Raw genomic sequence first — 22,999 nt, 5'->3', positions numbered from 1 at the left:
CAGTATGATCTACTGAACATTGGTAATGTGCTAGTTGATAGACTTCAATTAGGAGATGGAGTAAATACGAACTGACAGCTACAACAAATACTGTCAACTAGTCTAATACTAATTTGTTATATTACTTACCTTCACATGAATAGAAATTGTATCCACAGCAGTACTATTAAAGTGAACATCTTGTGAATAGCGTATTAATTAAAACTATAGTTGAATAAACATTGCTATTGTTTTGAGAAATAACAGTAAATTCAATATGGGACCCCATGACCGATCATTATGTTAATATTCTTGGAAATGATAAACATTATATGACTGAAATAATAAATGAAATTGTGACTATAAAATTCAGATATTCTATTTCTTTAAATAGAATATCTTATTGAAAAGTACACTAGTTGTAAAGGGGTAAAATAACTTTACAAAATTATTATAATTTTTTAGGTTTAAAAAAATGTTTATCCTGTCAGTATTGTCTGTTGTAGTAATATTTTTTGTTCCAGTATGATCAGGTATGATCTAATTTTCACTGTAAGAATATAATACAATTAAATATCAAGTTGTTATTTGTTCACAAAAATATAAAATTTCATTTTTTTTGAAACTAATGATTTGAAAGAATTTATACTGTCCATCAGTTTTTATACATTAAGCCTTTCTCTGCTGGTGTAGCTGTTCAGTTCATACTTACTCCATCTCCTAATATTGAAATCTATCAACTAGCACATTACCAAGGTTCAGTAGATCATACTGGTGTGACTATTAATTGGCTTGTTAATGGAAAATTTCGTGATAATGACAATATTACACAACATGGTATTGTTACAATTAGAGCAGGACCTCAATGGTCTAATCTGAGTATACCTGGATATCCTCAATTAAATAATACAGTAGTGAAATGTTTTTGCTCAGATTTGTTGATGGCAATCTTTATAATAATTTTGATAATTCTACTCTGAGAATACAAGGTAACACAATCTCTGATATATGTCATTTTATCTCCTCTCATTAGGTAAAACTAGCTGCTGTCAACTACTTGACCATGTCATGTACAAAGTCATTATCTAAACTGTTCTTGGTTCTCCTCCCTTCTCTCGGTATCCATACCTGATATATCATCAATGGTTACTTATGGAGGAGAACTAGTTACACAGAACACTACATCTTCTACAACATGGCAATACAACTATTATTCCTGTCAATTTGGTAACTATACAATTAGGTCTCTGGTAATAACTCAGTTAGAGAAGGAGAGATAAGTACTAACATCAGTTGTAGTACAAGAAGGTGAATGTGTAGATATTATATTTTGTCAACTACTTGATACTAATAGATATAATTACTAGTTATGATGTGACTCTTAAAAGATTATCAAATGACACATATCTGGTCAACTATATTATAGAGGTATGATAACTGTACATAAACATTCATATACTTTTTCTTATATTCTATTTAGACCCATGTATATTCACTACAGCCATCATTAGTATTAATCAATGTAAACTATAGTACTGGATCAACATTTATTTGTAATGAAGTTTACATGGTTAAAATAATTTAATTGGAAATATAAGATGACTGTCAGACAAAAATGGAGTATTGTTTTTGACTTTAATATATAACTGTAGATCTCTTAGTCACCTGTTTGGAACTATTTTGTAAGTTTGTTTAATCATATTAATTGTATTAATTTTTTATTAGCTACATTTGATGTACAAAATGGCAGTTTAACAGTGGAGTCTGGACAAGTTTGTTTTACTTGTTATTTTCTTGAGGGTAGTCAATCAAAGGATGTTATATTGAATATAACTCACTTATAACAGACTACTACAGTGGTAATATTACCATAGTAAGAACATCAGTAGATACTAGTACTTCTAGTAAATGTGTGACAGGATATATACCAGTAACTATAATGTGACATTTTATGATATGGATTATAACAATGTACCATATACTACTGAGTATGCTGTAAAACTGACCAATCAAACTGTTAGTTGCTTACCCATTCCAATTCAAACTTCCTTGACATCACATCAATCTTTCAGAACTCAAAGTATGTCATTATCGTATCCATCACCAACTAATAGTGAGTCACTACTTTATTATCACAATTATTAATATTTTCTATAGCAGCAAATAGTTCCCTACTACTTAAAATTGGTATGTAGATCTATTTATGTAGAGACATTTTTATTTTCATTTTAAAATAGTTGCTGCTATAATTTTAGTACTAGCAGCTGTTATTGCTGTGATTATTATATTTATAATATGTTTGATATTGATTATATTCAAACACATAAAAAAGACCCAAAAATGGAAGAAGACAACAAGGTAGTTTCAAGACAATAGTTACAAAATGAACATATTTTAACATCCACATATACAGAAAATATATATAATGAAATGGGACCACAAGACATTGAACTCGAGGTTAATGAGGATGTAAGTTCTATATTATCATAATTATTATACGGAAGTTTCTGATTTTTAATGTAGTAGTACCATATTAATTACATTTTGACATATAACAGATTTATAGTCCAAATGTTGAGTAAGATTAGTAATTGTAAATATCACATGTTATTTTTCAATTTAGATATTAACAACTCAACCTAACCAGAATAATTATACTGATATGACTACATTACCTAATGGTCCTATTGCTCCACCTACTTTCCTTTCTACAGTACCATATATTACTACAGTAGTATATGAGACATCAATAATTGGAGCTTTGTATTTAGTAAATGGACCATCTAATGAGGAATATTCTAGACTTAATCATAATGTACATGTTAGTACCCAATTATATGATCATACTCAACATCCTCATTCTCATACTTCAAAACCTATTCCACCTATGTATTCTACACTACCTACTAATGGTGACATGACAAGTTATATATCATCATCTGACAGTCAGTATTCTACTTTGTCTAATAAAACAAGTGATAAAATTAACTATTAAGAAGACAACAGGTCAGTTAACTTTACTATATAGTAGATATTATATTATATTTATTATATTAGAGTTAACTCATAAAGATCTAGTTACTTATGTTGCTCCACATGTAACTACAAAACTACAAGAGATAGGTACTGCCCTAGCACTAACTCCACCTGAACTAGATGACATTGAAGAGAATCATCAAGGTATCACTGGTGTGTTCCAACTCTGGTATGAGACTAAGAGATGTCCATATACTGGGACACATTGTTAATGATATTGAAATCACCAGCTGTAAATGAAGCTGAACTTGCTGATCAACTAACTCAATGACTGTAGTGATATATGAGTGTGTTGGTTATGTGTTAGTGTGTATTCTATTAGATTTAATATAGAAATTATCACTATTTTGGGTTCATGTGAATTATAATAATAAAATTTTTGGCAACACTCGAAAAATTAAGATTGATCCAAGTAAAACAATATAATGTTTTTAATATATAAACTTTATAATACAGATACAATAGTATATGGTTTATTAGAGAATTATATAGATAGTTATAATTATACTGAAGTATCTAAGTCTGTTGAAGAAGAGTGCTCAATGTCGTTTAGACAGAGCGGGTTAGAACATCTGTTCTGTTCTAGATAGTATAATTTATATGACAATTGTCATAAATCATATTAGGAAAAAAATGACTGACAATGGTTGTATATGTACATCTTCCTGGGTTAGTATTATCATTATTATAATATAATGTAATATAATAAATATAATATATAATAATATAATATAATATAATATAATATAAAATATATAATGTATATAATGGTAATGTAATATAATATAATATATAAATATAATATAATATATATATAATCGTAATGTAATATAATATAATACAATATAATATAGATATGACATTGTAATAATAAATGTGTTATTGATCTATTCCTTTGTTTATATAACACTGTAAGTTCTAAGAATTTAATGTTATAACATCTAATTGTATATAAAGAGATATATACAATATACTGGAATATAGTAATAATCTTATTAATATGTCATTATCTTATTATATATCTAATTTATTGACAAACATTATTCAATATGGTTCTCCATTACAAATACAATTTCAGTAACATATGATCAATTGTTATTAACATATCTAGTTCCTAAATACATACCTGTTGTATATGAACAATAGTTGATTGTTATGACATTATTAGTATCAAAGATATATTGAATTCATGGAAACTTATTATTTTGATTTAATATCAATAATTAGAAATGTGTGTCTATAGTATATAATAGTAGTACATGAGAATCAAATAGACAGTAGTACTGCCCATATATAATAATATTAATTAGTTATATTATAGATAAGCACTAGTTGATGATAAGATACAACTTTAATATCACTTTGATATATCAGTTATTTATTTACTGTAGTGTAGTGGTAATGTCTTATATATAATGATCACTAGTAGATTTGAGAGTTCATTTTATTATAATAATTATATTATTATATTCTCTTAAAACTAATCAATATATTAATGCACCAATATACCAATGTACCAATGTACTAGCATATCAATGTATCAATATACTAATGTACCAATGTACCAATGGGACTAATATACCAAAGTACTACTGTACTAATGTACAAAATGTATTAATGCACCAATATACCTTTGTATTAATGTACCAATATACCTTTGTACCAATGTACCAATGTACATTGGTACAATAATATACAATAATACTAATATACCAATATCTAATAATTATTAATCATCTCCTGTCAGTTTATAAAAATAAAGTGATTTATAAATTGAAAGAAGAGAAACTATAGGCTATGACAGATTAGTTGTAATGAATTCTTTCCTTCTAGACAGTCCATCTTGATCACATATAGATGTGATTAGATTTTGTTTAATAGTATACCATTAATTTTATAGACTACAAGGTCTATATAATCTATAACTATACAAAGTATGGACATGAGTTGTTGTCATATTTTGTACTTTGAGATTTATTATAATAGCTTGTAGTTTACATTCTTTGTCATCATTCTAGTTCTTGAATTCTTGATTTAGTGAACCATGTCACTATATTGTTAAGACAAGTCAATATTAATTAAGTTATTCTATCTCTGTCAGTTAGAGCAACTCTCTTGATGTGATATTCCACTTTCAGTATTATTTATAATAATTGTATGTGTGTTTGATCATTCTGATATCAATATCAACACATTAACCTCTATGATGTTAAACAATAAATGAATGAATGTGTTTCATACATTATTATATTATTATTATTATTATTATATATATATATATATATATATATATATATATAATGTCATCACTCATGCATCACTTACTGTACTATATAAATAATGTTAAAAAATTCTGTGTATGGACTAGCCCAATCTTGAATTGTTTTGCAGAATAATGATAGAATTAACAAATACCACTTAAGTTAGATATTTATTATGTGTTACCAGGGATGTACACGTCTGGTAATACATACACTGAGCTGTTGCTACTATTATCTTCATTGAGCGTAATAAGATTCATTATTACTCTTTGGAACTGAATGTGGATGTCATGAATATCTCTAAGAATTGGTAAACATTGTCTTGATTATCCAAGCTGATATTGCATCAGTTGGTCAATAGCCAAGGGCATAAAATGTTATACACATTTATATGATGTTGATATATTGAATTTATTTTGCCATTGACTCAATTACTAATATTATATTATACTATATTAATGTACTAGTATACCATGTACCAATGTACTAAAGTACTAATAACCAATGTACCAATATACTAATGTACCATTATATCAATATACCAATGCATTATTGTACCATTGTACCAATACACTAATACACCAACAACTATTCTACTAATGTACTAATATGTCAATATACCAATGTACTACTGTACCAATATACCAATGTACTACTGTACAATATACAATGTACTACTGTACCAATATGCCAATGTATACTGTACCAATATGCCAATGTACTAATGTTACTAATATATTAATTAATGACCAATGTATAAATGTAAGTAAATATGATTTTAATTCTGAAATGTGTTTATAAAGACAAAGCAAATTCTCAATTCTCATTAAAGCTATATGAATGATATACATATCTAAATATATAAATAACTACTACCTCTTACAAAGGAATTAATACTACAATGATGATGTGTCGTTTATATGATTATATCTTTGTATGTGGATGGATGGGCAGTTAAACAGACAAATACACAGGGAACACATAATGATTATATAATGAAGTAAATTGTATGAATAGATTCTGATATAGTAATAATAGAATATGACATGATTTACAAAATGAACTGTTTGGGGTTTATAATATTATAATATAAAACTATTATATTATACAAGTACTAATAATCACTACAAGTATAATCAGTTCTATACTAATTAATGGTTCATAATGATATTCTGATATTACAATAAGTAAATGATATAGAGAAAGCTATTATGTGTTGTCAGACACAGTAGGCAGCACATCAAAAATTATCGCTCATTGCATCAGATAATGCTATAGTATGAATAATGTTAATAAAATTACAGCTCTATGAATAAAGTATTATATGCTATAAAATTACGAACAGTGAGCAAAAATGCCTGACGATAGTAACTTCTCTGACTTCAAGTCTTCTTTAAATGTAAATATCTTGTAGGTTGCTATTCATATATATATGGCTTTTAATATTTTTTGGTTGCATTTTCCTTTTAAAATGAAGCTACTATCTTTTCTCTACGTTGTGTTACTTTTGTGTTCTCCTGTTTTTGGCACAATCGGTAATTTATAAAGAAAAAAACAGTCTTTTTTTAATTACTTGTAGTCTACCATAGATTAAATTGGATTATTATACATGTCAAATAATGAATATGCATAAGTAATACAAGCGATGTTACGTACGCGTTACTTATTTTTAATTGTATAGATGTGCAGTTCACATATACTCCATCTCCTAACATTGGAGTCTATCAACTAGCACATTACCAATGTTCAGTGGATCATAATGGTGTGACTGTTAGTTGGTTTGTTAATGGAACATCTTCAGGTCATAATGAGATCATCAAACTTGGTGTTGTTAAAAGTGGAGGATCACAAGGATCTAATCTAACAATACCTGGATATCCTCAATATAACAATACAGAAGTGAAAATGTCTTGCATCAGGATTTGTTGATGGCATTTTTTATGGCAACTTTGATAATGCTACTCTGAGAATACAAGGTAACACATTCTCTGATATATGTAATCATATCTCCTCTCATTAGGTCAACTAATGCTGTCAACAACCTAACTTGCCATGTACAAAATCAGTATATAAATGTTCCTGGTCTCCTCCTTTCTCTCTGGTATCCATACCTGATTATATCCATCAAAGTTACTTGTGGAGGAGAAACTAGTTACACAGAACATACCATCTTTCTACAAAGTCATGCAGTATTTGGTAGTCCCCCAGTAAAATTTGGTACATATACAATTAGTGTAGCTGGGTAATAATCAGCTGGAGAAGGAGAGATAACTACTACATCAGTTGTAGTACCAGTTAGTAAGTAATGTAGTAAAGATAATTATCAATGACATGTATACATAGACTCAATTACTAAATTACTATGTGACTCTTAAAAGACAATCCAATGATACTTATTCCATTGATGTTATTGTCCAGGTATTAGAACTTTTACTAAAGTACACTTTACATAATATCTATTTATTTAGACTATATATTCTCTATTACCAACATCAATATCCATTAATTTAACTGCAAGTAATGGAATGATAATCATAACTAATGAAAGCTCATGTAATTGGAAATGAAATCTTTGGAAAACACATAAAACATTGGGAACAACTGGGAGACAAAAAGGGATGACATGTATTTTTAAACTATGATTGTAAATCTCTCAATAATAAGTCACCAGCTAAGACAATTTGTGAGTTTATAATTTTGTCGTTTATCATATAATAATATTTTCTTGTTAGCTACATTTAATGTCAAAAAATGGCAGTTAACAGTCATCAACTCTACCATTGGTAAAGTTTGTTTTACTGTCATTTTTCTTGAGGGTAGTCAATCACAAGGATGTTATATTGAATATAACTCACTTATAACAGACTACTACAGTGGCAATATACCATAGTGAGAACATCAGTTAGATACTAGTACTGCTAGTAAATGTGTGACAGGAATATATACCAGTAAATATAATGTGACATTTTATGATATTGATTATATGGAGGAGTATGTATGCGGTTAAGATAAACTCAACAATCTGTAATCGGTCTATCCCCCCTCCTACTCTGTCAATACCAACCTCCATATCATCAAGTGTAGTTACAACTACCTTGTCATCTCCATCACCTACATTATGTCTTCAAAACTGTGACGACAGTAAGTTATCATATTATTATTACAACTGATAATATACTCTGTATTATTACTATTATAGTGGGAAATGTCCAAGGTGATCGAATTAAGGTATATAATGACTATATTTGATGGTTGTGTTTTTATTGTGACTTTCTTTTATAGTGTTGTTGCCTGTTGCAGTAAACTGTATTAAATTAAGTAACTGTTTTATTGTTGTCATCATATATTAGTAGTTATGAGTCTTAGGAAATAGAGTCAACACTGGAAAATGTACGTTTGAAATTTCAATATTATGATGACTACAAGTTTCAATATCACATATAGGTATTAATAATGAATATGATAAGGTGGAACTCTAAAATTGTAATATCCTGTACATTCTAGGAGCTATCTACATATTTAACAAACTATTAAAGCATATAATGTTTATGAAGTATTATCTTGTCTTACTCTCTAATATGTCTATCAATTCTAAAAATTTATATTTAGATTGAAAAAAAATATCATATCAAATAATAGCTAACACATACAGGAACTAATGGAGGGAGGGAAAAACGGAATCTGTCAGTTATAGTTTATGTAGCTATAATAATAAATTATGATATTAACTTCAGAGACATTTACTTTCTTAATTGTATAATCTCACATGACAAATACATAACATCAATATTAGACTAATAACTTCTAATAACATATACTGGACACCCACAATGACTATGAATATAGAATTCAAAAAAGATATGATATCAGCAAAAAAGAGATGAGATCATGATTCTAAGATTGCTACTGTGACTATCAAATGTAATAAGATAAATAAACAGAATATATAATCAATCCATATCACTAGTAAACTTTAAAATATAAGTACTGTGTCAAACGAAGTTTTTATCACTATATGTACTAGTACAGTACACACCAGGTATTAGAACTGATAGATCCACTAATATGTCTAAATTATTATTATGGCAGTATAACATATAACAGTATAACATATATAATTAATACAGTAGAACTGACACACCCACTAGACTATATATGACTTTTTACCATGACAATACATACTTGAGTATAATGTATTGTTATACTGTCATAATAATAAGTTAGACACTTTAGTGGATCTATTCAGTTCTAATAGGTATGTACTTGTACTAATAAATATAGTGATATGTTGGATAAGAAGAACTAAGTCACTGAGACAAGGCAATACTAACAGGGGGAATAGTTTGTAAATGGTATTATCCATCAGGGTATTAAATATAGATATAATATATTTCTAATGTTAAAACATAATCATAATAGTTAATAGAAGATTGGGGCTTACCCAATTACTGATTGTATTAAATTTTGTATATACTATAATACATACGTATAGTTATTATAATATTATTATGATAATGTAATATGTGTAATATTGTATTACTATCTAATGTATATATCAGTTTCTAACCTTGTTATTGTACTGTACCAGTATAGTAATAAGATTATGAGTTTCTTGAATAGTCAACTAATTCACAATATAGTTGTTTACCGTTTTGGTTAGATGCACACAGTGCTGTCATAGCAGTAATAGCAATTATGAATATTTATATTTAACTTGTGAGGTAACTATTAATAAAATTCACGATCATTGCTAATTACTACCTTGGGAATAGGTACAACTTTTTTACAAACATTATTATTTGGCTTCATCATCATCATCTTTTTCAGTATGAACAAAAATAGCATTAATGATTTATAACTATTTAATAAAATAGTTGTGACATACAATATACAAAAAAACATATATTATATATTATAACACTAATATAATAATATACATTATAATATATACCATTTATCATTTAAGATATCATAATTGTAGTGTAATATCTGAATATATATAAACTATAACATATATGATAATTGGTACTATAAATAAAACATACTAGACTCAACTTAATCGCGATTATGTATACACCAAACTAATGAATATACTCTAAAATGGTTATGGTAATGATATACTGTTTGTGACATTTAAATGCTTACACCAAAGCCTTGTCAAGAAGCGGACTTTGTCAGCTTGTAGTTGACATATTATGTGTCTATTAAGTGATTGTATTGGAGTATATGTTTCATATGTAAATAAAAATGTTTACAGATTGGAATTAAACATCATCACTGTTACTGTTCTGGTAAAGTTAATTATCAAATATTTATTGAACAAAAGCAATCACTTTAATCAAACAAGTAACTACTATCATGATATGTTAATAAACGTTAGGAATATTATTAGAACAGTAGTGTTAATGATCAACATTAATATCACATCATATGCAGTACAAGTGTTATCTCTATGTCAGTAGTAGGTGTGTATTAGTGATCTATCACAATCTCTCTGGTAGGTATAACTTGATGAGGGACAGTATTGTAGGGGATTAATAGGAGAGGTACAGTACCTACACGGGATATACATTACAAAAATTCCCATGTTCGGCTTTCCTTTGTATCCCAGTGAATTAGTTCTTCTATCAAATATTCACTATATGTACTAGTACAGTACATACCAGTATTGAACTGAACCACCAATAGACTACCTAGTATAGTATAAATATTAGTAATAATGTGTACATAACATTATAATATGTAATATTTTGTAAATATTAAATTAATTATGTAAAAACAAATTAAAGTTGCCTATAGATCAGTATTAAAATAGGTTTTTTACTAATTAAGCCAAATTTAAATTTATTTTGGTGGTTTTATTGATTTACAAATATTTTTTGGTAAATTTCAATTAATTTTTATTAAATTTAATTAATTAATATTAGTTATTTTCTTCAACAAAAACTTGACAAAATTTATTGGATAAAATTAAGAAGACCAAAATAAAATTCTTTAAATGTTTTCCTTTATAATAACCAATTTTGGAACCAAAAATGTGGTATCACGATTAAATTTAACAATTGGAATTTTAAGACCAATTTAATAATACCAATTGAACTAAGGAAACTGAATTTTTCAATTATTTAAATTATGGTAATGGGGTTATTAATAATTGGTTAAGAACTAATTATAATTAGTTAATAGAAGAATAAGTAAGTTAACCAAACAAGGTAATTAAACAATTAATTAAAAGGATATATCATTATTTATTAAATAAGGAATTTGTTTTTTTTAAATGTACTTATAAAAATAACCTTAAAATTAACAACTTAATAATTTCTTGTTTAGTGAACTGGCCAAATTTTATTAAATCTTTTTCAATTAAATTTAATTTAACTTTGCAAAAATAAATTTTAATGGGCCAATAAAATTGATATTTTATTAAAAATATTTGTAACTTTTAAAATTTAAGTGTTACTTTTCTTCCTTTGAGGGCTGTTATTGTTTTGTTATGTATATGTTACATCTCATTCCAGGCCTATCAGAATGGTTTAATAGGGAAGAATGTGTGTGGGTCTATTTGTTACATGTGTTTGTGTATTGTTTTGTTATTAGTATGTTCTCTCTCATTCCAGGCCTATCAGAATGGATTGATAGGGAAGAATGCGTGTGGGTCTGGTTACGACTTTGACGTGTTTGTACACCGGGGAGCTGGTGCCTACATCTGTGGTGAAGAAACGGTATGAGTTAGCAGATTTTCTTAAAACTATACATGCAGGTTTTATATCTGTGATAGAGCTTTGAGTATAGATGTGTCAGATCAGACCATCTCTTCAATATAGTGGAAAAGAAATGTGTGTTTAGCAGCATTTACAGTTGAATCCCGTTGGCTTTAACCCTGTTGGTGCTCCTAGAAAGCATTCAACCCATTGGGTAGATTGACCGGACCATTTGGTCAACAACATGTAAGTAACTCGAGACTTCGTTTTTGGTTTGAGCATTGCAGTGTATTCGACCCTTTGAGTTTTACCCAACGAGATTCTACTGTATTTTAGTTTTTTTTAAAGTTATTTATTTAGTATTTTCGTTTTTAATGCAACCAGCACATTCGTTAAACTATGGCTATATGCTGTGTAATGTATGGTGATTGTGATAAAGAGATCACCTGTGGCCCCTAAACAGACTACTCCCACTAAATAGGGATAGCTCTGGGTGAGCAGAACATTTCACCTTAAAAACACCTAGTAATTTTCCAACAAAATAGCAATTATTGCATGATATTGTTTCGCCAAATTAAAATAAAATTTATCAATTGTTTTCAAAGTTGGCAATTGGTGAATTTGGCGAGTGACAGAGCTGGCCCTGGGTATAGTTCTAGCCTGACGTGCGATCGATCTAGGATCAATCACCGTTCCTGGACTTATTGGGCTACTTCTCGTTCCAGCTAATGCAGGATATTTTATCTGTATTTCCCCATGAACAGGATAGAACATACTTATACCGTGACCTTTAATATCCATTGAGATGAGATACCCAGGCCACCAAGGGAGTTCAATCCTATGTCCCACCACATTTCCACTGTCACTGAGATATACCCTTCTACCTGCGCCTACCTCCCCACACCTTCAGTAGAAGTCAGTTAATAAAAATTCTGTGTGTGTGTCTATCCATGAAATGTGCATGAAATAACAATTCTTATCAATACATCTCTCTTGCATTGATATATTGGAAATATAATGATCAAAACATTATATGTAATTCTTGGACCTGCTTTCCAGTAACACAAAATTCTGCACATGTTTTATTGTGCATGATTCAGCACGCGTTTTATCATGCACATTTCTGCACGTGGTAATGTGCTTTCCCATATCTGTGTTTTCTCAAATGGATTAGGGCCTACTATACAAAAGTTTATGTTGTCGGAGTTCACTTTTATACCGAAAGTAAATGCTTCACGTTATGATGTCGCCACACTGAAAACGATTGTGCAACAAAAAATGGGTCATCAATCGACCTTTTGTCCTACTGCGTGGAATCAGGTATATGGAAAAGGTCCTGTGTAACTGCACTGTATTGATAAACTAACACGCAAAATTGCATTAAAGGAAAGCGAACCTTACTGAAAATGACAAAATATTTATCCATGCAACAAGTCACAAGTGTTATTATAACAACAGTGTGTTCACAAATTTTTATTTTTTTTTACATTTGTTTTTTCAGTCATTGATAGAATCTCTGGAAGGTAAACAGGGAAAGCCGAGACTGAAGCCCCCGTTCCCGGCCGACATCGGAGTGTTTGGCTGTCCCACAACTGTCGCTAATGTCGAAACGGTTGCTGTGTCTCCAGTGAGTATTGATTGTGGCTTTGTAATTTAAACAGTACCGTATATCGCTGTGTATTAGCCGACTCCATGCATTGTATATAAGCCGACCCCCCTATATAAAACTAACCAAGTCAGATGTCTGTGTGGTCTACAAAATGACAAAGTACATCTGCTTTCAAACATCATTTGTCACAGCAAACTTATCCGGAAGCAGTAGCCGATTTCTGTTTATAGAAACGGTGTCCGGTTAATTTATTTCTCGTAAAATATACCCTACCATACCCAACCACCCGTGTCAATTAATCCCAAGCCGACAAACAAAACAAATGAAGCTGGAACAATTAATGTGTTCACCGGTTTAGTAAGCAGTTTTGTAATGACACGTGACCTGCAAAGTTTTCCGAAATTGTTTTGATTGGTCACCATTTATTGTTGTTTAAACAGATAAATATTACTAAATAACTTTTAAACACCAACATTTATTAAAGATGAACATATATATACAAAATATTAAAAAATTGATATGGACATTAAAAACCAATAAATGTGTTTTTGGTTTAATAAAACCCCATTCCGGGAAATTTTAAATTTAAATAACATAATAAAATTGTAACGTGAATACAATAAAAAGTAATATGTCCTTAATGGGAATTTTTTTTTATTAATTTAATAAATTATATATTTTTTAATTTGGAAAAAATATTTTGGTTCCTCCAAAAATTAATTCAAGTTAAATATTGATCAAAATTTTTTAATTAAAAATATTAGTTCCAAATATACTTTTTATAAACAATTGCCCAAAAATTTACTAGAAAGAAAAAGGCAATGGGATTGTCAGTTCCTGGAAAATCATACTTAAATTTAATTAAAATAATGAATTAATAAATTCTATTAATTATAATAAATATTATTAAAAAAGGTAATAAATAAATTAATGTATATTATAATAAATTTTATTTAGTTATAATTAAAATAATATAGGGATGACAAGTCATTTAATAAAAATTGGTTTGGATAGTTTTAATTTGTTTTATTAATTTTAATGTTAAAATTAATGTCCCAAGGAATAGAATTGTTATTAATTTAGATTAGAATAATTTAATATTTTGATTTTTTGGGATTAATTTAATTTTATTAAATATTCTCCTTAACAAAATCCAATTTAACCTATATTGGTTATAAATTTAATTTAAACAAAGTTAGGTAATGAAAATGTTGGGTTTATTGACATTACAAATTCAAAAAAGGGAATTCAATTTTAAAAACAACTCCTTTATTTGATAATAATAAAAAAATTAAAAATTAAATGTTGATTAATTAATCAAAGAATCAATTAATAATTAACAATACCATAAGAAACTGTTTTAAATAAATTAAACCACCTTTGATTTGAAGAATAAGTTAATTCCGTGTTTATAATGGAAAAAGAATTAGACAATTTTTTTGTTAGGGGTTTTAATTTAAATACAAGAACCAAAAAGATAAGGGATAATTTCAGTTTAGTTAATGATATAAATATTGAGACAACCTAAAGGTGTTTAAATAAAAATTTAAACCAATGAATAACAAATTTTAAGAAAATTTATAAATATATACTTATTGTAAAAACCATTTGAGGACCTTAATTAATAAAATGAATGTTTATTTGAAAATTTAATCCTTCCTTATTAAAAAGTCAGGTTTTTGCAAAATAATTTAAAAATGGAATAAGGGGTCAAAAGGATAATCTAAACATTTGAAAATAAACCTTGTGAAGGTTATTAAAAAGGTACCAATATTTACATTATTCAAAACAATTTTATGGTACCAAAAACATTGGTAACCAATTAATAAATTTTGTAACTTCTAATTAAAGTTCAAATTATCCACTTATTTAACCAATTCCCCAGGACCAATGGCAATTCAAATTTAACCAATAAATCCCCAAATGGGGGAATCCAATATTTCCCAATAATTCCAATTAACCAAATTTATTACCCCTTAAAAGTCCAATTAACCAATGCAATTACCAAATGTCCCAATACAAAACAATATTACCAATGTACCCAATTGTCCAATAACCAACCTAATAAAAATGGTTCCAATTAATTTCAATTCCAATTTGTACCAATATAATTTCAATTTTACCAATATAACCAATGTGAAATTTAAAAATAACCAATATACCAAGGTAAAATACCAATTGCCAATATTAAGTTCAATATCCAATTTTTTCCCATTGTGGTTAATTTTTTTCCAAAGACCAATAAAATATACCAAAATGTGGCCAAACCAATTTAACCAATTGTAACCCAATTACCAATGGTAAATGTTGTCCAAAATGGCCAATATAAATATGAACGGTCGCAAAAGATATTGGAAAAACTTATAATATTAAAAAAGATTTTTAATATTTTCTAAAAATATTATCATAATCTGGTAGATTGAATGATAATTTATGGAAACTTACCCATTAACAATCAAATAACCAAGAATTTATTAAAATTAGTAACCAAAAATTATTATAGTTATTAAAGATATTATTAATTATTTCAATATTAAAGTTAAAATATTTTATATATAATTATAACGATAATCTAGTTAAGAACTTTATAAACCTATTACCCAGGATTTAAAATTACAACAATATAAGCTACAAAGTGTATTAATATTAAATATAAAATATATATAGTTTCAAAGGTTACTAATATTCATTGACTATTTTGTAAAGAACAGTGTCCAAATAACCAGTACTTGGTTTAAATGAAAAATCCCAATATAAATGAATTGTTTATCATTAATACCATTAAATTTGATGGATTTCATAGGGATTCTCAAATCCATAAGTTTTTTTAAAAAAAACCCACTTTTTTAAAATGATATTAAATATAAGCTGTTTTTAAAATCAAATTGATAATTTTTAATTAATTTCATTATGAAACTGATTTGGTAGTAAATAACTGTATTAGGGAATATCTATAGTATTTATTACACTTATAATAGTATTAGAACCTTAATAATAGTATTTAGACAATCCCATAATTAAATAGGAAACTATATAAGGTTATTGACACTATATAATGTAATAGGACAATATATAATGGTATTTAACTATATAATGGGTAATATAAGGTTGTAGATTATACCTTTAAGGAATATACACAATTTAATGTTAAAAAAAATTAATTTTTTTAAAATTAAACCTAATCATTATATTTATTGTTCCCAAACAATAAGTTCCATTTAAAAATAATTAAATTAATTTTTTTGGTTAAAAGAAAATCTGTAGAAAATCAAGAATTTATTCTAAAAATGAACAAGTTTTGTACTTCCGATGAATTAGCCCGAAACATTTAATAAAGAACAGGAAGAGGCCAAAAAAAGGGTGGGAATTTTACAACAAATATTGGGCCTTTTCATGTTAAAAAAAACTATTCTGTCGAAAAGTTAATAAACCTTGATTGCCGAGACAGTAAACAACAAAGACCCTCTTTTATTTAAAATTTTATTCTCAAACATTATCAATTTGTTTGAAGGCCATATTGGACTAGTAAAGTACATACCAGTATTAAAGCTGCACACCAAAGATACTTGGATAATATAAAATTAATAGTAATACATGGACAAACATTAATAATTTCATTAAGGGTAAATATAAAAAAGAATTTTTGTTAAAACTCACCTAATTTTAAATTGTTTCTATTAGGTATTACAAATTCAAATAATTAAATAATTATTATTACAAAGCAGCGTTGAAACATTTCTCCAACTTGTGTATTCATTATATGAAAATTGCTATTGGAACTAGAGATAAACCCATTTTATTATTAAATTTTATTATTTTATCTCATTCATTTCATCATATCCATTATTATTATACTGGACGTAAATATAGAAGTTTAGTGGGGTGTGTCAGTTCTAATAGGTATGACGTTTTAATTAATATTGGTTATAGGTGAGATTCAGTTAGGAAGAGTAGTTTTCTTGGAAAATTGTACATTGTTGGAACCATTTGTTAATTTTTTTAGATAGTAGTTAATTGGGATTGTCCTCAAGGTAAAAAAAAATGGAAATTTTTCATTCCCGTAATAATTGTTGACCAACAACTCCGTTTCAAGGCAATTATCAGTGTTGGTTTGGTGGGAAAGTATCTTTCACCATTTGATGTAAAAAATATGCCTTTACCGGTTAGTTGGCTTATATTTTATTATCAGTTATTTTAAAAAATAATGTTCTTTTATTTTGGTTAAAATTTTATTTGATCTTGGAGGAGGTCGGGTTGCTCCTCTTGTAATGGATTTCTACAAAAAAAGAGATATTTACTACCATAAAAAAATATTTAAGGGTTTCCTACATGTGAGGTTTCAGTACTTGTTTTGCCACAAGAAAATATATTCTTTTTGGGACTCCTTACCAATTTTCAGACAAGGTTAATAGTTAGTTACATTAAAATTTAAGTCAAGTTGGTTTGTGGGTGGCTTTGGCTAAGTTTTATTGGCAACTGGATTACAAGAACGGGACTAAGGCGGCGGTAAAAGTGCTTGGTGGGGGAAATAATTATCCTTTATGTTTCACCAAATATAAATTTGTTGTTACTCCCTATGCCCGACATGCAGGTACCCTTTAAAAAAGGGAAGTTAAATTAACAATTAGTAACAAATATCATTACTTTGCCCTACAATTAAAAGTTTTTGTTGAACCTTTTCCTCCCTTAGGTCCTTTGAGGAAACTTTACACTGTCTCCTATTTAATTATGGAATTATAATTACCAAAAATAAAGAAAGACCTTTAATAATGTAGCCATATCTGTCGCAAAAAGTTTCCAAATACACGTATCCTTTAGTTGTCGAAATTTCCAGAAATTTTTGCTAATGGCCTTTTAAACATTATAATTGGGATTGGGAACGTTGTTTTCAAATGAACCTTTTCAAGTTACTTTTCAACCAACTTAAGTAAGAGGATAGGGTTAAATTTATCACACAAAAATATTACATTGCAAAACAAGTAATGGTTAATTTCTTCCTTCACACCAGGAATTCCAGTTTTGTTTAAAATTTTTAACTCCCCAAGGGGTTAAAAAAATGGCCTTATAATAACCTAAAATTACACTAAAATTAGAAATCAAGGTTTAAACCTAGTATTCATCTTAACTTTCCATTTTTCAATAAGTAACCCTCTAATATTAAGCAAAAACAAGGAGGTTGAAATTTGTTTAGGGAAATTATTCCGGACCGGCCGGTAACCGGGCGGGAAAACCTCCTGCCGCCCGTTTTTGGTTTGTATCGGGCGGGGGTCAGGGACGACCCCTTCTTGGACACTATTTGAATTCACGATGGGAATTGGTGGCCTTTTTTGTTGTTTAATTCCATTAATGATTAAGTTTATATTAACTTTTTACAAGTCTTAATTATAATTTTAGGTATTTAAAAATTATTGTATTGTTTAGTTTCAATGTAAAAAACTTTTATTTGTTGCTTAATTTTGTATTATTAGGATAACCTTATTTTAATGTAAGTTTTTAAAAAGGATCAATTGTTAAGTAATATGGTAAAATTATTTAAATAAAAATCATTATAATGTCACCAAATTTTATTATAAATAAAAGTTTTTTTAATTCCAAACATAACTGGTTAGAATAACGACCTTCTTAAAATGGGATTTAAGAAAACCTCATTTGGTAATTGCACTTTAGTATAATCCATATAAGAGATGAGCCAATTAGTATAGCAATTAAATGGTTTGTAGCAAAGTTTTTAAGGTAATACATACTGTTCGTCATCCAATTAAATGTAATATAATTTTTTTTTTAAAACTTCTTGTCTTATTCTTTAAGCTAGGCATAATTATTTTATATCTATAATCTTTAGGTTGTTTCTTTGACAACTTAAAATCCAAAAAGGATTTGTAAAAATTTGTGTATTAATAACAATAAAAAAATAATTTACTTCCAAAATTTTAGTGACCAATACAGTCTACACAGGAACATTAATTATAAGAATTGTGGTTTGGGAATTTTATGTGGAAGAAATTATACTATATAATGGGTAAAATCTCATCATTATATTATTGTCCCAACACATATGTTCCATTTAAAATAATTAAATTAATTTTTTCTGGGTAAACAGAAAATCTGTTAGAAAATCAAGACATGTTATTCTAAAAATGAACAAGTTTTTATGTACTACTCAGAATGAATACTAGCCTCGAACTATTTTAATAATAGAACAGGAAGAAGGCAAAAAGTGGTGGGAAAATAATTACAACAAAGTTATGGCCTTTCCGTGTAAAAACTATTCTGTCTGAAAAAATGTTAAGCGTAAACTTGATTGCGAGACAGTATAACAAAGACGCCATCTATATTTAAAATTATCTCTCAAATCATTATCAATTTGTCATGAAGCCGATATGTACTAGTACAGTACATACCAGTATTAAAGCTTGACACACCCACTAGACTACTTAGTGTAATATAAATATATAGTAATACATGTACATAACATTATAATATTGTCATCTATATTGTAAATATTAAATTATATTATGTAAATCCACCTAATAGAAAGTTGTTCTATTGAGATCATTTATCAAATCTATATTAAATAATTATTATTACTTACAAGCAGCTACTTGAAACATTTCTCAACTTGTGTATCTCTATATGACATATATCTGCTATTGAAAATAGAGATAAACACATTAGTATTATTAACATTATTATTATTATCATCATTTATCATCATCATCATCATTATTATTATACTGTTACTGTAATATATAGATAGTTTAGTGGGTGTGTCAGTTCTAATACTGGTATGTACTGTATAATATGCATATTATAGTGATGCATTCATGTTAGGAAGTAGATAGTTTTCTAGAAAATTGTACATTGTTGCTACATTTTGTTAAGTTCTTTAGGATAGTGAGTATACTTGGATTGTCCTCAAGGTAAAAAAATGGAATTTACTTCATTGCCCGTAATACTTGTGACCAGCCACTCCTTTTTCAATGCATTATCAGTGGTTGATGGTGATGAAGTATCTTCTACCATCTTTGATGTAAAAATATCGCCTGTTACAGGTTAGTTGCTTATATTTTATTATCATGTTATTTTTAAAAATCAATGTATCTTTCTATTTTGTTAAAATTTTAGTTGATCTCTGTGATGATGTCTATGTTGCTCCTCTGTAACTGGATCTACAAATAAAAGAGATGATATGACTACCATTTGATCAAAACTATTATCATGGTTTCTCCTACATGTGAGGTTTCCATGTACTTTGGTTTTGCCACAAGAAAATATATTCTTTTTTAGTTGACTCCTTACAATTTTCAGACAATGAGTTAATAGTAGTTACATCTAATTTAAGTACTAAGTTGGTATGTCGTGGCTTTGGCTAAGTTTTCTTGGCCACTGATTTACTAAGCACTGGTACTAAGGCTGCTGTAAAAGTGCTTAGTGAGGTAATAATATATCCTTTATGTTGTCACAAAATATAATTTGTTGTACCCGTCCATATGCCAGACATAGTCAGGTACCTTTAATAAAAGGTCAAGTACAATTAACATTATTAGTAACAAATATCATACTTTGCTACAATAAAGTTTTTGTTTGAACCTTCTCTTATTTCAAGCCAGCACCCTTTCAGGATCCACTTCTTGAAGAAACTTTCATCACTGTACTCTATTAATATGTAATTATAATTACCAAAATAAAACGAATGTACCTTCTAATAATGTAGCCATATCTGTCTCATAAAAGTTTCCAAATACCTCTGTATCCTTTCAGCTTGTCTGAAGTTTCCAGAATTTTTCTGACTAATGCCTTTGTAACATATAATTGGGATCTGATGAACGTCGTTTCAAATGCAACCTTTTCAATGTTACTTTCAACCAACTTCAGCTAAGTAGGATATGGTTAAATTTATCATCACAAACAATGATACATTGCAATACAAAGTAATGTAATTTTCTTCTCTTCACACCATGGACTTCCTTCAGTCTTGTTAAAATTTCTTTATAACTCCTCCAAGGGTAAAACATAGTCCTTATAATACCTAAAATTACACTAAAATTATGACAATCAAGTTTAAACTAGTTATCATCTAACTTATCCATTTTTCAATAAGTAACCACTCTACTATTAAGCAAAAACAAGGAGTTGAATTTGTTTAGGAAATATTCTCGTATCCCGGCGGTAACCTGGGCGGGAAAATCCTCCTGTCCGTCCCGTTTTTGTTGTATCTGGGCGGGGCTCAGGACGCACCCCTTCTTGGACACTATTATGAATTCACGCGATCGTGAATTGGTGGCCTATTTTTGTCGTAGTTTTCTATTCCATACTAATGAGTAATTCTATATTAACACTATTTGCATAGTCTTAATTATACGTATATTTAGTATTACCAAATAATTGTATTGTTTAGTTTTTCACATGTAACAACTATTATGTTGCTAATATTGTATTATTATGATAACCTATTTATTAATGTAATGTTTAAAAAGATCAATTGTTAAGTAATATGTAAAATTATATAATATCATTATAATGATCATCATAATATTATTATAAATAAAGTTTGTTTTAATTCCTACAACATAACTGTTTAGATATCATCGACTCTTAACCATGTCAGAATTAAGAAAAAAATCTTCATTGGTAATTTCACTTCTAGTATAGATGCATATAATGAGATGTTATGCAATTAGTATAGCAATACAATGTGTTGTAGCAAGAGTTTTTTACGCTAATACATACTGTTCGTCATCAATTAAATGATAATATAATTTAAACATTCTTGTCCTTATTCTTCTAAGCTAGACCTATAATTATTTTATATCTACTAATCTTTAGTTGCTTCTTTGACAACTCTAATATCCAAAACAGATGTAAATAATTGTGATATTAATAACAATAAATAAATAATTCTTACTTCCAAAATTTTAGTGACAATACAGTCTACACATGAACATTAATTATAATGAATTGTGTTTGGGAATTTATGTGGTAAGCTGTAATTATTTTTTTCTATTACATCAAAAGTTTTTTGTCTAGTATAATTTATAAACAAGTAATGAATATATTTTGGACTGTGAAAACTATATATGTAAGTAACTCAATACATTAATTAATATGGTATTAGTTATAATGTGTTGCTATGTTTATTAAACAAGTAGTGAATACATTTTGGGTCTATGATATCCATATATGGAAGTAACTCAACACATCAATTATGACATTACCTATAATGCTTTGTTATGCTATAAACAGTAATGAATATGGATGTAGACAAGTTTATTATGTTATAGTATTCTTATGATAAGATTAAAACGTTTTAATTGGTTATGAGATTTAATAAAGATAAAGTGTCACATTATAAGGTTTCAGATATATTAGAATATTATATCCAAGCTCAAGTAGGTAGTGTATTATTGATCATA

At 27.9% G+C, this 22,999-nt stretch overlaps 1 protein-coding gene across 1 annotated transcript; it reads left to right on the top strand.

Annotated features, from left to right (window-relative positions):
- Positions 1-2,409: 2,409 nt before the first annotated feature.
- On the top strand, positions 2,410-13,604 carry LOC121392079 (NADH dehydrogenase [ubiquinone] flavoprotein 1, mitochondrial-like; the record flags this gene model as incomplete). Its single annotated transcript, XM_041523462.1, has 3 exons — positions 2,410-2,448; positions 11,795-11,998; positions 13,479-13,604. Coding segments are annotated over exons 1-3 (369 nt in total), but the record flags the coding sequence as incomplete, so codon positions are not given.
- Positions 13,605-22,999: the final 9,395 nt, after the last annotated feature.

Source organism: Gigantopelta aegis, unplaced genomic scaffold, assembly GCF_016097555.1.
Source record: "Gigantopelta aegis isolate Gae_Host unplaced genomic scaffold, Gae_host_genome ctg3367_pilon_pilon:::debris, whole genome shotgun sequence".
In the NCBI taxonomy this organism is placed as follows: domain Eukaryota; kingdom Metazoa; phylum Mollusca; class Gastropoda; order Neomphalida; family Peltospiridae; genus Gigantopelta; species Gigantopelta aegis.
The sequence above is the reverse complement of the archived record's forward strand: the minus strand, read 5'-3'. Positions and strand labels throughout refer to the sequence as shown.